General features: G+C 43.0%; 1 protein-coding gene across 1 annotated transcript in view; it reads right to left on the bottom strand.

Annotated features, from left to right (window-relative positions):
- Window positions 1-502: 502 nt before the first annotated feature.
- The window catches only part of AP3M2 (adaptor related protein complex 3 subunit mu 2), a 33,030-nt gene continuing 15,184 nt past the window's right edge, over window positions 503-18,348 (bottom strand). Inside the window, exons 3-9 of the mRNA XM_040346205.1 lie at window positions 14,154-14,325; window positions 13,807-13,944; window positions 10,547-10,632; window positions 8,040-8,173; window positions 4,199-4,406; window positions 3,963-4,107; window positions 503-1,689 (exon numbers count right to left, since the gene is read on the bottom strand). Of these exons, the coding sequence (XP_040202139.1) occupies window positions 1,589-1,689; window positions 3,963-4,107; window positions 4,199-4,406; window positions 8,040-8,173; window positions 10,547-10,632; window positions 13,807-13,944; window positions 14,154-14,325 (984 nt within the window). The 3' untranslated portion in view covers window positions 503-1,588. The remainder of the gene's footprint in view (window positions 1,690-3,962; window positions 4,108-4,198; window positions 4,407-8,039; window positions 8,174-10,546; window positions 10,633-13,806; window positions 13,945-14,153; window positions 14,326-18,348) is intronic.

Genomic DNA, 18,348 nt, shown 5'->3' with positions numbered 1-18,348 from the left:
GATCCACAAAGCTTTTACGCTTCGTTTTTTCTCCGTAAGTATTAGTTTGCCGTCGCAAAATTAGGGCTGCTTTTACAAAGTGTAAACTGTTTAAAATTAGATCCTTCTATCCCGCATCGCTGTAATTTTTTTTTATTTATTTTTTTCCCGCCGCAACTCTTTTTTTTTTTTTTTTACGCCCGTCGCGATTCTCAAAACCCGGCGCAACGTAAATCCGTGCAAAGCACGTCGGGAAAATAACGTCGGGAGCATGCGCAGTACGTCCGGCGCGGGAGCGCGCCTAATTTAAATGGGACTCGCCCCATTAGATTAGGCACGCCTTGTGCCGGACGGATTTAAGTTACACCGCTCAAAATTTCTAGGTAAGTGCTTTGTGGATCAGGCACTTAGGTAGAGATTTTGCGGCGGTGTAACTTAAATGGCAAAAGTTAAGTTACGGCCGGTTTTTGTGGATCAGGCCCATACTTTCTAGCTTATTCGCAGGATGTGGATGAGAGTGCTATTTTTTTTTTAGGCTAAGCTTTAAGGAAATCACTTTTGGCCTTCAGGTATGTATTTTTCCCCAGGAGATAATCCAGAAAACCGATCCGCACACCAGTTGTAGCGCTTAAAAAAAAAATCTTCATATTTATTCAAAAACCACAGTACAGAAATGCAGATAGGATCTGTTGATACGTTTCAGCCTACAAGGCCTTAGTCATAACTATTATGACTAAGGCCTTGTAGGCTGAAACGCATCAACTGATCTTATCTGTGTACTGTAGTAGTAAGAGCAACAGCTGGCGTGCAGATCGTCTTTTTGGATTATCTACTCAGCTCAACGACTGTGGCTCAAGCACCCGTAAGCTCAATTATCAGTATGTTATATGGGTAGAAGCATTGTTTTCTCTCTTTGGAATGTTTTTTCACGAAGCTGACTTTCTCTCGTGCACTAGTATTTCTAACCTACTGGGGCCCTTTGCCCGCATTACAAATATTATTATAAAGTGAACCAACTCTTTAAAACTACTTATAGAAGCAAATTAGGTATAAAGTTACCAGAATTTCTGGTTGCTGCAGATTAGATCAAACCATCAATATGCCGCTTCAGTAGTCATAGCATACAATAAACAGAGTATGTTATTTTCTTTTCTCCAGTATTACCCAGCATGCATTTGACAGTTTTCTTTAACTTTCAGTAGTCATACACTGGAGAACAGTGGGCCACAAACACGTGCAGTATACAGACTTTCCAGCAGGGGAAGCAGGCTACACTTTATACAGGCCAAGTTTCAGGATTTCCTCATTTTCTAAGTGCTAATTAACAAGAGTTTACATTATGTTTTACATAAAACCTGATAGTGTCTGGTTCCTAAAGACTCTATACTTACACAATATATCCCATACACACATTGTCTCCATACAAGACACGCCTGCCATTTAACATGACATTGCCTCTACAGTACTTGTTATATAGAAAACACACACACAGCAGGTCACATCCTCCGCATACTCTGCTTATTTACATGGGAGCAAAGCAGCAGGAGCACCAGAGATGGCTGCACACTTCACAGGTATTAGGGGATATTTCTTGGATAGCAGCACCCCCTTATGTTCTGACTTGGAACTTTCCCGCCTTGGTCATGTATTTGATTCCTTTGAAGGGTTTGTACTTTTCACCGTACATGTCCAGCCTGTTCACTTTCAGACCTGCAGGGGGTTAAAACACAGCATGAAAATCAGATAACATAACAGCTTGGCATTAACCTGGATGGAACTACAAGTCCCAACATGCCCTGTTAGCAGAAAGAAAATCACAGGTCACCTACCACTGGTATATGGCAAGGTCATTAGGATTATATTTAGTATCGTTATTGCTACCCTCATTGATTTTTTTTTTTTTAACATTTTCTGCAAGATGTCATTTATATTGTCCAAAATGGTCCATAGGTGTTGCTTTAAGGGCCCTTATAGGCTCAGTTTAATGGAACAGTGACGATAGCCCTAGAAATTTCTCTCTCTCTCTCGCCAACATTCATGGAGATATGCAACATGTGTGGCAAAGATTAGCTTCTTCCCCCGCCACAGCAGCATAATACTCACCACCTCTGTGTTCATTTACCAGAGGGGAGATCTGCAAATGGACGTTCACTGGTCTCCCTTTGAGAAGGAGACCAGTAAACGTCCATGTGCTGATCTCCCCTCTGTTGTACCCACTGGCTTCAGATTTGCAGGTGGGAAAGTGGACCCCGGGATATATATATGGTCAGGTGGGATGGTACCTTTGGAGGGCTGTGGAAGTGATACTCTGTACATACTAATGCCGCGTACACACGGTCGGAATTTCCAACAACAAAATGTTTAATGGGAGCTTTTGGTCAGAAATTCTGTCCATGTAGGCTCTATTGGACATTTGCTGTCGGAATTTCCGACAACAAAAATTTGAGAGCTGGTTCTCAAATTTTCCCGACAACAAAATCCGTTCTCGTAAATTCCGAACGTGTGTGGACAATTCCAACGCACAAAATTTCATGCATGCTCTGAATCAAGTATGAGACAGAAGCGCTCGGTCTGGTAAAACTAGCGTTCGTAATGGAGGTAGCACATTTGTCACACTGTAACGGACTGAAAAGCACGAGGCTGAAAAGCGTGAATCGTCTCTGACCTAACTTCTACTAACACAACTGGTATTGAACTTCCCTTTAATAGTGCCGTCGTACGTGACCGTGTTTTTGGCGTTCGGAATTTCCGACAACATTTCTGTGACCGTGTGTAAGTTTGAGCCAACATCCGTCGGAAAAAAATCCATGGTTTTGTTGTCGGAATTTCCGATCGTCTGTACGCGGCATTACTGTGCAGTAGGCTTGAGCCTACTTTAGGATACCATGGCTACAGTAGCAGAAATATGTGCCTCCCATCTTTAAAAGAAAGGGCTTATTCAGACATTTGCCCAGGGGGCATAAAAGTGAGTGGTTGACTTCCAGTTTTACATCCCATTTTGTTGCAGCTCATCTGTAGTTCAGGTTTAGTAGAGCTGATGTTCTTACGTCAGAACTGCATCTAGGGAGTGGATCTTGTCTGTGCATCTGACTGATCCATCTCTGCCTATGCACACCTATACGCTTTTATTCAAACAAGCAAGTACTAGACTATCAGTACATGTCGCAAGAGATCATGGGACAATTATGAATGAAAGAAAGGTGGATGATTGCAAGGCCCACTCTCTCCATTAATAGATTATCCCTATCCTGCAGTACAGGTTCTATGAATAGAGCAGCAGGGTAAAAAGGGAGAGCCTGTGACAGCTCTCACAGTTCTATTAACCTCCCTGCACTGGAAGATTGTGGTGGCAGGGATGGGAGACATTAATGGGGGAGGGTTGCACTAAACAGAAGAGGCATTAGCACAAGGGACATATCCTACTAACTGGAAGTTATGTCCATTGTGCTGATTTTTGTGTTTTTCATTTTGACTGCGCTTTGGCAGTTAGGATTCTTTGTAAAGACTTATTATAGGTCCTGACACAAAGGGATTGATTTATGAAGAGTTCATATAGCCATTTACCCAGTGAAAGTGCATGCATATATTTGTTCTGCACAAATGGGGGGAAAGATAAATATAAAATAGACCATTTCCTTTGCTGTTTGAATGTAAATCATTGGTTTGAAATGGAAAAATACCAAAATTTGGCGACTAGATGGAGCCAAGCATTATAGGAAATTATTATGATGCTTTAGCACCATCTAGTGGCCAAATGCAGTATTTTCTATTTTGAATAAACAATTTACTTTTGAACAGCATAGTGCTCACAATGTTTTTTTTTTTTTTTTGTTTCCCCATTCCCACAGAACAAATGTACATGCAGATTAAATGGGAGAGTGGTTTTACAAATTTGTAAAAATCAACCTTTGGAGTTTCACCTCTGTGATCGTTGCTACAAATAAAGCCAGCTATCTCTAGATTTAATATCGTACATAGCATACCTGAGATTGCCAGCTGCTGGATCTTGAGATTAAGGTTCAGCGTTGGATTTTCATCCGGCTTTGAGCATCCAGCTTGGAGAATCATGGTTCCCTTTAAACTTGGTAGTTTTTGAGGATTAATTTTCCCCACCTCCCATGACAACAACTGTGGAAAGGGATAACAACAACAAGTGTGAGGAGTTTTAGTGTATGCTGCTGCATTTTGCAGTAGTATTCATATTGCACTGGAAACACACCTTGGTCACTGGATCGAAGACATACGTCCCCTGAGATGAGGTGAGTGTCATATTCAGGACCCCCTTTGGCATCTGTCCAGTAAGAGTCACCCCTTCCACGGTTTTGCCCATGCTCTGCTTAGGTCCCAGCGTCACTTCAAATCGCCCAGAACTGGTGCCTTCCCGAAAACTGATTGCATGCTTTACATAGACTGGAATGGCCACCAAGCTGTAAGATAGAACTAATGAGCTACCAATCTGAATACAGCTGCAACATCTCTGGTGTTCATTCATTCACACTGAATAGCTAATGCATCATGGCAAAGTGAAAAATATACTTAGCGACCTCTACACAGTGTACTCCACAATACAAATCAATAAGGTGACCTATAATGCCATCTACTGGACAAAAATATTACTGCATTTCCAGCAAGGGCCCACTCACAACTTGGCAACCTAGTGCATTAGAATTACTTGTGTTTGTTTTGTTTTTTCAACTCCTTAAAGTGGAGGTTCACCCAAAAACTAAATTTTTAACATTAGATTGAGGCTCATTTTGTGAAGCAGAATCGGGTGTTTTTTTTTAAATCGAAGCAGTACTTACCGTTTTAGAGATAGATCTTCTCCGCCGCTTCCGGGTATGGGCTGCGGGACTGGGCATTCCTATTTGATTGACAGGCTTCTGACGGTCGCCTACAGCGCGTCACGATTTTCCGAAAGTAGCCGAACATCAGTGCGCAGGCGCCGTATAGAGCCGCACCGACGTTCGGCTTCTTTCGGCTACTCGTGACGCGATGTATGCGACCGTCGGAAGCCTGTCAATCAAATAGGAACGCCCAGTCTCGAAGACCATACCCGGAAGCGGCGGAGAAGATCTCTCTCTAAAACGGTAAGTACTGCTTCGATTTAAAAAAAAAAACACCCGATTCTGCTTCACAAAATGAGCCTCAATCTAATGTTAAAAATTGTTTTTCGGGTGAACTCCCGCTTTAACATTCATTGTGTTAAGGCAGCCCATTCAAGTGAATGAACTCAACAGTCCCTTCTGCTGTCAAAATTTTCCTCTCTCTCTCCCGTCTCCCTATCTCATGGTTTTCAAAAAATTAACAACATCTGACAAATGGAATCTAATGGCCTTTCTGAAGCATCTTGAGTAGAAGTTTCCAAATTCTGGATTGACTATACCTACTCCCAGGAATGCAGATCCATTCTTGCCAATGACTAAATCCTATGGAAAATAACCAATGTTGTAGTCAGTGGCTCCTTTCTCCATTGGTGAAGTTGATAAATGTAAAGATATGCACTTGTGGGCTAAGAATATGCATGCGTCATACATGCTAGGGGGAGTACAACTGGGGGGATCTGTAGTGAAGGATCTGGGGGTCTTGGTAGATCATAAGCTCAATAATGGCATGCAAAGCCAAGCTGCGGTTTCCAAAGCGAGCAAAGTCCTTTCTTGTATTAAGAGAGGTATGGACTCCAGAGAGAGATATCATTTTGTCCCTGTACAAATCATTAGTAAGACCTCATCTGGAATATGCAGTTCAGTTTTGGGCCCCAGTTCTCAAGAAGGATATCAGGGAACTGGAGAAAGTGCAGAAAAGGGCAACCAAACTGATAAGAGGAATGGAGGAGCTCAGCTATGAGGAAAGATTAAAGCAACTGAATCTATTCCCTCTTGAGAAGAGGAGATTAAGGGGGGATATGATCCACATGTACAAATATATAAGGGGTCCATATAGTGAACTTGGTGTTGAGTTATTCACTTTATGGTCAACACTGAGGACAAGGGGGCACTCTTTACGTCTAGAGGAAAAGAGATTTCACCTCCAAATACGGAAAGGTTTTTTCACAGTAAGAGCTGTGAAAATGTGGAATAGACTCCCTGCAGAGGTGGTTCTGGCCAGCTCAGTAAAGTGCTTTAACCACTTGCCGACCGCCCACCGTCGTTATACGTCGACAAGTTGGCTCGGCTGGGCGAGAGCACGTAGTATGACGTCCTCTCTCCCAGCCGCCACCCGCTCGCCCCCGACTCCCGTGCGTGTTGCCGGCGGGCGCGATCGCCGCCGGGCACACGCGATCGCTCGGTACAGAGCGGGGACCGGGAGCTGTGTGTGTAAACACACAGCTCCCGGTCCTGTTAGCAGGGGAAATGCTGATCTTCGGTTCATACAATGTATGAAGCGAGGATCAGTGTTTCCCCTAGTGAGGCCACCCCCCCCCCACAGTAAGAACACACCCAGGCATACTTAACCCCTTCCCCGCCCCCTAGTGTTAACCCCTTCACTGCCAGTGGCATTTTTATAGTAATCCAATGCATTTTTATAGCACTGATCGCTATAAAAATGCCAATGGTCCCAAAAATGTTTCAGAAGTGTCCGCCATAATGTCGCAGTACCGAAAAAAAAAAATCGATGATCGCCGCCATTACTAGTAAAAAAAATATAATAAAAATGACATAAAAATACCCCCTATTTTGTAAACGCTATAACTTTTGCGCAAACCAATCAATAAACGCTTATTGCGATTTTTTTTTCCGAAAAATATGTAGAAGAAAACGTATCGGCCTAAACTGAGGAAAAAAAATGTTTTTTTATATATTTTTGGGGGATATTTATTATAGCAAAATGTAAAAAATATTCATTTTTTTCAAAATTGTCGCTCTATTTTTGTTTATAGCGCAAAAACTAAAAACCGCAGAGGTGATCAAATACCACCAAAAGAAAGCTCTATTTGTGGGAAAAAAGGACGCCAATTTTTGTTTGGGAGCCACGTCGCACGACCGCGCAAATGTTAAAGCGACGCAGTCCCGAATCGCAAAAAGTACTCTGGTCTTTGGGCAGCAATATGGTCCGGGGGGTAAGTGGTTAAGAAAGGCATGGATACTTTCCTAAATGTACATAATATAACTGGGTACTAAGATTTGTAGGTAAAGTTGATCCAGGGAATCTCAGGGGATCAGGAAGGAATTGTTTCCCCTGCTGTAGCAAATTGGATCATGCTTTGCTGTTTTTTTTTTTTTTGCCTTCCTCTGGATCAACTGTGGGTATAGAATTGGGTATATGTGATTGTACTATTTTTATTTTATTTCTTATGGTTGAACTTTATGGACTTGTGTCTTTTTTCAACCTGACTAACTATGTAACTATATGGCCCCGTACACACGAGAGGATCGATCCGCTGAAATTGATCCGCGGATCGGTTTCAGCGGATCGATCCGGTGGTCTGTACAGACTCACCGGATCGATCCGTCCGAACCCATCCCTCGCATGCGTCGTAATGATTTGACGCATGCGTGGATATCCTTATATGACAGCGTCATCATCGCGGCGACGGCGCGACACGTCACCGCGGACGGAATTCCGCTGGGATTTTGATCTCCTGGTTAGTACAACCAGGAGATCAAAATCCGTTTCCGCGGATAGATCCTCTCGTGTGTACCCGGCATATGTGATATGAAGTTGAATGGCAGCCACCTTGCTTTCCTCTCCTTTATTTCCTTCCTCCCCTGCCTTTCCTTTCCCCCATATCACCTTTTTTATCCCCATATACCGTTCTCTTTCCTCCCTATCCTTCCCCTGTTAAGTAAAAAAAAAAAAAAAGTTGCAGAAAGGCTATAAAAACCTCAAAAAATTGCAGAATTAAGGAGACACTCTTTCATGTTATGACACTCTGGAATGTACATATACTATAGGTTGCAATTTGTGTCATTTATTCTGCTTGTATTTTATAAAAAATATAGAAAGAATAAAATAAAATAAATATTTATGATGTCCACTGATTTGTTTTAGGAAATGTGCTGCAGTCTTTCGTATAGTGGTCCCCCTACACCCCAGTCGGATTCCAATGTTCCCTTTCTTACTTCTGAGCACTGACGTGGTAGGACAGCAGGCGGAAGTTGCCATCTGGGGGGATGAAAGACAGAATTCGCTCAGATTCCCATCTCTTAAAGCGTACACAGGGGTGGAAACTGACATCATCCAGGAGACGAGGATTCTGGTTAACAAGAAAAGCATATCATTACATAATTTATAACATCAGTTAATTTTCCTGTAATATTGTAAGGCACTTGCTGTCACTGGTAACAATGTATTGTTCATCTGTAAAGCATTGTTCTATTTAAAAACATTTGCATATACAGGAAAATGTTAAATGGCATTAGTACTAAAAGAGAGAAGTAAATTGAGATTAGTACTAAAGGGTAATACCCGATATATGAAATCAGGTGAATTGTGAATGCTATCCAGCATACACCCCATGCTTAAAGAATATCTACTCAATGTACCCTAATCGGAGTTCTATGCAATCCACTGCACCCAGACTTCACAGAGCTCCTCACATGTGCTGTGGGAGAGTCAGTTTCTAAAATTCTGGACTGAGCAATTTCTTAGCGCTAATCGCATGTGCTGTGGATGGGTCTGCTTCCTAAACTCTGCACTGTACAACTTCACAGAGCTCCTCACATGTGCTATGGGTATGTTTTTTCCTAAATTCTGGACTGAGCAACTTTACAGAGCTCCTCACAGGTGATGTGGGTTGGTTGGCTTCCAGAACCCTGGACTGTGCAACGTCACAGAGCTCCTCACATGTTCTGTGGATGGATTGGTTTCCAAAATTCTGGACTGGGCAATTTCACAGAGCTCCTCACATGTGCTGTGGGTTGGTCATCTTCCTGGACTGTGCAACTTCCCAAAGCTCCTTACATGTGCTACGGGTAGGTTTGTTTCCTAAACTTTGGACTGAGCAACTTTACAGAGCGCCTCACATGTTCTGTGGATGTATTGGTTTCCCAAATTCTGGACTGGGCAATTTCACAGAGCTCCTCACATGTGCTCAACTTTACAGAGCTCCTCACATGTGTTGTGGGTTGGTTGGCTTCCAGAACCCTGGACTGTGCAACTTCACAGAGCTCCTCACATTTTCTGTGGATGGATTGGTTTCCCAAATTCTGGACTGGGCAATTTCACAGAGCTCCTCACATGTGCTACGGGTAGGTTTGTTTCCTAAACTTTGGACTGAGCAACTTTACAGAGCGCCTCACATGTGGTGGGGGTTGGTTGGCTTCCAGAGCCGTGAACTGTGCAACTTCAGAGAGCTCCTCACATGTGCTGTTGGTGGGTCTTTTACTGTGCAACTTCCGATTTCTTTGCCGGATGCATTTTCAAACAGTTTTAAAAGAGGTAAAGAAAGTTTGTCCTTTCATCTGTCTGACCTCCGGGGACTACCCAAGTCTGCTTGTTGGATGTGAGAAAAGAAATGGCTGCACATCCAGGAATTTCAAATGCCTTTTATTGTTCAAAGTGATAACACCAAAGACACCAACAAGAGGTCTTGTTGGATAATCTATTTATTCTGTTAGGGCTTTATGGTTGCTGATTTGATATACGGTATTTACTATATGCTCTTTTTCATTTGGATGGCACCAAGTAGAGTTTAGGATAAGGTGATTTTTAAAATTAAATCCGGAGACATTTTTTTTTACTAGTAATGGCGACAATCAGCGACTCTCTGCCCACTACCGCCCGCCTCACAGCCTGTCAAGTCTTACTCTCTGGCCCCCGGCTACCACTGGGTGGGGAGCGGAGGAAGATCACTCTGCCAGGGAAGGCAAGGAGATAAACAGGCAGGCGGCTGGCCGGGACTTGAGTCAAGGCACAAGAACATGCGAGTGGAGCTGAATGGGCATACACCCGAAACTGAAGAAATATTCTCTCCCCTCCGACCAGCACATGATCATCAGAAAGGGGCACAGATAATGAAAAAAAAACATACCCCTAAGCTAGTAGGAGTGGCGGAGCGTGGGTGTGCAATTCTGTTTTTTTTATTTTTTTATTCTGCACGGTCTTTGAAATTGCCCCAGCCCCTGTTCAAATCCAGTCCGGGGACAAAACCAGGGACAGACTTTTTCAGGGACAGTGTCCTCAATCTGGGGACTGTCCCTGGAAACCAGGAATGTCTGGTCACCCTAGTTTAAGAGAAAGAAAAGAGTGTTTCACAAAACACGTACAATGATTCCATGAGGTACCGCTTCTTGTTCAGGAGTGGGTGGAGTCGAATTGCCAATTGTAGACGTTTTACTTCCCCTTTGCTGCACAGAACTGTAAGGACTGGCCTGTTTTACCACAGCAACAGCATCCCCAGTTGCTGGCAACAGTAGGGATGAGGGATATATAGAAACCAATTTAAACTGACTGTTCATTCTTGCCAAGTGTTTGGGAGTGTATTACTGCTCTTTTTTTATTTAACACATTGTCGGCAGCATTGCTTTTCTCCACTGTGAAGGATGCGACTGCCTTGGATTTAGTATTGAGATGAGAAATTGGCGAATGGCATTTTCTATCAGACAGCTATTAAGTACTACTGACATACCATGAAGGAGAGGGTTAGATCAGGCATCCCACTCAGTTTTACACAAGCATCGATCACACCCTGGATTTCAGCAGTTATTGTGCAGCCTGTAATACAGAAGGCAGAATTAATATGGCTTATATTTGTACACACATTGAAGAACTGTAGACAAATGTACTGCCTCTAATTAGGTGTTAGCTAAATTCAATATCACTTGCCAAAATTTCACTGAAATGTCAGTAGGAAACTGACACCAACTGCTAATCTATCCATACCTTGAATAGATGCAACTCAACCTTAACCAGAAATGCACTTTGCATATTTGGTGGCAAAGCTCCACCACCTTTTCTACAGGCACCTGGGACAATGTCCAGAATCCCCAACCTGTTAACGTGTATTGACGGCCACACACAGTTTTTGGGCTGATACCTGCTGAAACAACCAAAATTCGAGCATTGGGTAACTTTGTTTGCACCACCTAGCTTGACAAACTTTGACCTGAAAATCAAAAGAGCTGGGTGGAAATTCTTGGCAGAATAGCAACTGTAGCCCATCAGATGTAGTCACTATTCAGTTATTCTGTAAGCTGACTTTTCAAGCAAACAAGTTATTTTTATGTACATTATGGCATTTTGTTTCTCTATCTGTACTAAAAAAAAAATATGATGACCTCTTCTTCAAAAAGAAGATTCGCGGTTGTCCCTGGATTTATTGTACTGGGCCAATAACTCAAAAAAAGCAATGAAGCCATTGTATAAGCATTACAGCAAGTACCATTGTCTGATGAGATTTAAGCGTGGCAGCCCATTTATTTCCTTCAGTCAGGTTTCCTTTTAACAAAATATAATATATCAAGAGGTCTGACTGGTAAAGAACTGTACTTTGCGGTGCTTGGCAGAAATGTAAAAAATCATCAAGTACCTCTGTTATGCATCCATGTGCACTTAACGTGTTACTAAACCCAGGACCCTGCATTCACTATATTTGGTCTCTCACAGTACACAGAACATGGAAATGCAATTATTGTAGTAAGTATAAACTGCTAAATTCATTTTCTCACCAACAGAGTCTTGTGACTTCTATCAGTGTCCAACCAAACACTGGTTAAAGCTTGTAGGAGGAGTTTGCTGACTGTCCTATGAGACTGCAAGACCCCTGACCCTCTGTGCTGATTGGCCCTGTGCTGATCACAGGCACCCTCCCAAAAAAAAACCTCTCTAGCAATAGACACCAAACTGAGCATGTGCAGCCAGATTCCATAGACTCTGTTTTTAGGAAATTTTTAGGGGACCGTTTAAGGATCAGAGAAGACAGGATCAAACAGCCTTTTTACACAATGTGGAAGAGTAACCTCTTAGGTTCCACAGTGAGTATAAGAATTATGCTTTACTGCATATATAGACTGGTTTTACTGTTGTGGGTTTAGTAACACTTTAACCTTGAGCAACAGATTTTTCATGTAGCTAAGTTAAGGTGTATTCACTTTAATCATCCAAGCATACATAAGGAAAAGAGAGAAAAGAGAGAAATTCTAAGTCCTTTGCACATGGTTGGACATTCAGGCCGGGTTCACACCTATGCGAATTGGTTGCAACTTAAAGCGGGAGTTCACCCAATTAGTTTTTTTTTCTCTTTTTAGATTCCTGCTCGTTTTGTCTAGGGGAATCGGCTATTTGTTTTAAAATATGAGCCGTACTTACCGTTTTCGAGATGCATCTTCTCCGTCGCTTCCGGGTATGGGTCTTCGGGAGCGGGCATTCCTTCTTGATTGACAGTCTTCCGAGAGGCTTCCGACGGTCGCATCCATCGCGTCACTCGTAGCCGAAAGAAGCCGAACGTCGGTGCGGCTCTATACTGCGCCTGCGCACCGACGTTCGGCTTCTTTCGGAAAAACGTGACGCGATGGATGCGACCGTCGGAAGCCTCTCGGAAGACTGTCAATCAAGAAGGAACGCCCAGTCCCGCAGCCCATACCCGGAAGCGGCGGAGAAGATGCATCTCGTAAACGGTAAGTACAGGTCATATTTTAAAACAAATAGCCGATTCCCCTAGACAAAACAAGCATCCATCTAAGGGGAAAATGTGTTCTCTATGGGTGAACCTCCGCTTTAAACCGCATCCAATTCGCATATTATAAAATACATTGATTTCAATGAGGCTGGTTCACATATGTGCGAAGTATATGTATGGGCACGCATCTGATTCGCAGATGTGTTCATTTCTCTTCAGGATTTCTCTCATTCACCTTAATACACTCCCCCCCCTCCCCCTCCCCTCTCCCAGATCTCCAATAAATGTGCCAACTTGTGATGTCTGCTGTGTAAACATGGTATTATTTTATATTTTATGAGGTTGAGGCAGATTCATTGTTATGCCGCGTACAGACGGTCATTTTTTGTGATGAAAAAAAACGTAGTTTTTAAAAGCGTCATTTAAAATGACCGTGTGTGGTGAAAACGTCGTTTTATGTCTTCTGAAAAACGACACAAAAAAAAATTCGAACATGCTTGAATTTTTTGTGTCGTTTTTCAAAACGTCGTTTTTTGTGTCAATTAAAATGATAGTGTGTGGGCAAAACAACGTTTAAAACAACGTTTTTAAACCCGCGCATGCTCAGAAGCAAGTTATGAAGCTAGCTTCAATGGAAAAGAGTGCTGAACGTAACCGCGCTTTGCTAGAGCATTGTGAAAAAACGATGGTGTGTAGGTAACGTCGTTTTTGAAAATTAAGTTTCAAAAACGTTGTTTTATTTCATGATTTAAAACGTCGTTTTATTTCATCACAAAAAACGATCGTCTGTACGCGGCATTAGAGTTTCCCAAGTCAATGATGTAAGCTATATAAGAGACAGTGGCCACCACAAGTATGCATACTGTACCCGCTACCACTGAAACACATACATTATCAGCTGGTGGAACGTGTCCAGTAGGTAGCGCAGAATTTAGGGGACAGCTTCAATGTTGTGCATTGCTTCTATAGTTTAAGGCCACAGAAGGGCAAGTTTTCACCAAGAACAGCCAACGTCAACCAATGTGACCATCTGGTTAGGATCCTGGCACCCACAGTGATCTTTACTCTAACTCAAATGTGGTGATTTCCATTTTACAACTGTATGCAGTCCTTGTAATAGATATCCGATGCATCCCATTAAATATTTTTTAGACATGGTGATTTCAAGGCCATGTTTGCAATGTCTACTTCACTTGCTTACTTTATAATGTTTATGGCCACTGTAAACTTATTAGATCATTGATAAGTTATTGTATATATTAACCAGTGACCTGATTTGTCAATGATGGCATCAATCTCTTCTATGACATCAAAGTAAGCCTCGTTGTTGGTATACTTGACTCCTGTTCTCCTCCATGGCACTACTGAGAGCTGGCCTGTTGGGAGCTGGTCACCCACATTCGAGCTACCTGCAACCAAAACCGAAAAAAACAAAAACACAATCAATCAGCGCCTGCCTTCTGCGTTTTGGAAAATTTGAGAACCAGCCTACACACAGTCGGAATTTCCGACAAAAAGCTCACATCGAATATTTGTTGTTGGAATTTCTGATCGTGTGTATGCGGCATAACAGCAATTATTCGTAGCACAACTGCGTAAATAATACAAAGCCAGGTACCTGTAATTGTGTTGACCACACTGCGGAGTATAGTGGGAGGTTTAATAAGCTCCTTCAGTATATTTGATTCAGTGGCAAGAGGGAATCCATTATCCAGCATTTCCTCTAAAACTTCATAGACAACTACAACATTCTCTTTGATGACAATTTCTGAGCATGAACCAAAATAATCCTTAAAAAAAATATATAATATAAAGGGAAGAAGAGCACAAAGATAGTTAGATGGTCAGACAATTCAAATCCTATAAACAATTGCTAACTTATGGGTATGTTTATTCCAAATGCTGATTGCAGTTGCAGAACATCTCATTTATTAAAACCTAAGCAAAGGGAAATAATTTCCTGCCTGTGGCAACCAGTCAGTAGTGGACATTCTGGTAGATAGTAAATGTTATGAGCAACAAAGAAGAAGCAAAGGAAAGGGGAGGAGAGTCATTTTCTTGCTTCTCATTTCCAGTGAAAACCATCTGCTGACAACACATCGAAGATAGTCATGACCAGTAGCAATTTCAAACCTTTTGAATGTCTACACAAGGGAGGAGTTTACCTTTCATAAAACATGTTAAATGTACATGCCGGTTGGAACCCCAGCCATGACACTACCTGCTTGGAAATTGCATGGGTTTCCTCCAAGTATTCTGGTTTCCTCCCACACTCCAAAGACATGCTGGTTGGTTAATTGGCTCCTGTCTACATTGGCTCTAGTATATATGTGTGTGAATGTGACTAAGGCCCCTTTCACACGGGGCGGATCAGTAATGAGCCGCCCCGTGAACCTCCGCTTGCTCAGCGGGGATCGCTCTGTTGATCCCCGCTGAGCCGGCGGATGACAGGGCGGTCCCCGCACACTGTGAAGGGACCGCCCTGTCTTTTCTCCTCTCTCCCCTATAGGGGGATCGGATGAACATGGACCGTCTGTCCGTGTTCACCCGATCCGATCCGCCAGACGGATGGAAAAGTAGGTTTTTCCTCCGTCACACTTTGGCGGATCGGAGCGGGTCGGATGTCAGTGGGCATATTACCGCTGACATTCGCGGCTCCATAGAGGAGCACGGAGCGCCCGTTCAGGTCCGCCTAAACAAATGGCAGGCGGACCTGAACGGGCCACCCGTGTGAAAGAGCCCTAAGGGACCTTATATTGTAAGCTCTTTGAGGGATGAGACTGATGAATAAACTCTAATGAGCAGGGCCGTATGATTCCTCCTGTATTGAATTGTATTGTATTGTAAATGTACGGTTTTCAAGAACGTTGTAAAGCACTGGGCAAACTGTTGGCGCTATATAAATCCTGCATAATAATGCACATTATACTGTATATGTAAAGCGCTGTGTACTATGACGGCATTGTATAAGTACCTGTAATAAATTAAAAAAATCTTATGGAAAGATTATTGCTAAAATAAATTATCTGGTGACAGGCTCTTCTTGGGGCTCATTCAGATGTGCGGCAATCCTTGCTTCCCCTCTGAGAAGTTGTGAATTGCTTTTTATAGGGTGGTTTACAGGTGGTTAGGAGGCAAAAAGTCTCCTCAATGCCAAACCATAATGCCACAACAGTGTGCAATGCAGGGTAGTTGCACAGCACCCTATTGAATTAAATGGGATACAGGCAGTGGGCAGTACCCCGCAGGGGGGTTTCATTTTTTTCTGGATTAAGGTTTTAAAAAAGCGTAGCAGTAACAAGAGCCCTGTGCAGAGCAGCGAACAATCCTCGCAAGCTCTGTATAGACAATGGTATAGAGGTGGGGAGAAGAAAAAAAAATTGTGAAAATCTTGGCAATTAGGTGGGTATTCGTTAAGATCACGGGTGAGCATTTGACCATCATCAAAAGTGAACCGGAATAACATATTTTTTGTTAGACCATGGGTATAAAACATCAAAATGATTGTGGATACTAGGAAGTATGGGCCAGATTCACATAGCCCGGGCGCAGCGCAACGTAACTGGTTTAAGTTACACCGCCGCAATTTTTCCAAGTTAGTGCCCGATCCACAAAGCACTTACCTGGAAATTTGCGGCGGTGTATCCTAAACCCGTCCGGCGCAAGGTGTTCCCAATCGAATGGGGCGAGTCCCATTTAAATTAGGCGCGCTCCCGCGCCGGACCTACTGTGCATGCTCCGTTTCCTAACTCCCGCCGTGCTTTGCGCGCGCCGTAACGTCATTTTTTTGAACGGCGACGCGCGCAGCGTACTTCTGTATTCCCGGACGGCTTACGCAAACGACGCTGATTTTTAAATTTCGACGAGGGAACGACGGCCATACTTTAGACAGCAATACACTTGCTGACTAAAGTTAAGGCATCAAAAAAAAAAAGTGTAACTTTGCGACGGGAAACTATACTAGCGGCGACGTAGCGAACGCGAAAAACGTGGATCGGTCGTAACTCCTAATTTGCATACCCGACACTGGTTTACGACGCGAACTCCCCCCAGCGGCGGCCGCGGTACTGCATCCTAAGATCCGACAGTGTAAAACTATTACACATGTCGGATCTTAGGGATATCTATGCGTAACTGATTCTATGAATGAGTCGCATAGATAGAAACAGAGATACGACGGCGTATCAGCAGATACGCCGTCGTATCCCTTTTGTGAATCTGGCCCTATGTTTTCCATACGATCGCCCCTTGAATCATAGTGCAGGACAACAAAACCCAAGATATCAAGGTCAAAAACATCTTAAATTATAATCTCTGGAAGTAGGCCCAACAGGATGTAAAGCCCACGTCCAGCGACCACGGTTCGCAAAGTATTTCCCGTTGCCAAGCATTGCAACGATTCCACATAAGGGACTCCCGACCCCCAAATATGAACATCAGGAGTTTAAATAGAAAAGAAAAAAGCCAAGAGGACGTGATGCCAAGGCTGAACAAAGTTAAGGGAACAAAAAACAAACAAAAAAGGGGGAGAAGAAGAAAAGAAATGGATCCGTCCAGGGATCCTGCATGAACTTATTCGTACTGGAAGATTCAATGCCTGTAAAAAAGTAAGCCAAGGGGACCATATTTTGTGAAAAAAATGTATTGTTTATCTCATAAGACATTCACTATTTTTCTATATGAGTTTTTGTTTTACTATCGCAATGTCTATTATGGGGCTTTTTCCACGCTGTGGCTATCATGATTTTGACTGCTAGAAATATAAAGTAGATCAAGGTCTGAGCGTGTCGTGGAGCATTTTCAACAGGTTTATTTAGTAGGGCAATATACGTATCTTTAGTGATGTTGACCCATGTAACTGAAAAAAATAAATGAATGAGCCCTCATCCAAAAACGACGAACCTTGGGACATGACCACCACACATGCAATGGTGAACCCATCTGGCCACAGCCCCTGAAACAGGTAGCTGAGGTGCCTGGGTACATTTTTGACAGGCGTTTTGGTACTTAATACCATCTGGCGTGAAACTTGCCTCAATCAAGGCAACATTAGGGATCCCTTTATGGATTATCGTACTCCATTTGCGGCAGTCCTCCACTTTAGGGGGGGGGTTAAATTTTTTTCTGCGCACAGCCCTGTGCAGTTGCATGTCATTGTTAAGGTGGGTGGCCAGGGGCAGTAAAACTGTGGTTCAACTGCCTGCTGTTACTGCCCCTCAGCTACACATCTGAACGAGCCCCAACAATACACTTAAGCCTCATACACATGATCAGACTTCCATCAGACTTTTCTGTGGATTTTGCTCCGAATTGGCGTTGGCCGTGAACTTGGTATGCACACACACAGCAGGACTTTTTCAGCCAACATTCACCAAATCATGTGGTTTTTCAGCTCTTGACCTCCACCCTGTGGGGAACTTCTGATATTGTTGTCTGATCTTTAGCATTGGTTCTGAGCATACACGTTTGTACTTTGGACTTTAGTACACACGATAGCATTAGTCTCCATCGGACATTTGTTGCCGGAAAGTTTGTCTGTTTGCACAGCGAACATTTGTCTGATGAAAAACACAAAAAGTTTGTCCGATGGAGCATACACCTGGTCAATTGTCCGATCAAACAGGTCTGTCGGACATTTGTTGTCAAAAAGTCTGATCGTGTGTATGGGTCTTTACATTCACATAAGTGCATAGATTAGTAAGTATATGTAATCAACAGTTTCTGCTCATCACCGAAACAGAACAAATTAGTTTAGTTTTTAACCAAAAGCATCTAAGATAGACAGTTCTCATTGGGGTAGATTCAGGTACCTT

This window comes from Rana temporaria, chromosome 3 (assembly GCF_905171775.1).
Source record: "Rana temporaria chromosome 3, aRanTem1.1, whole genome shotgun sequence".
NCBI classification, from domain to species: Eukaryota; Metazoa; Chordata; class Amphibia; order Anura; family Ranidae; genus Rana; species Rana temporaria.
Note: the sequence above shows the minus strand (reverse complement) of the source record. Positions and strands in the feature narration are given on the sequence as shown.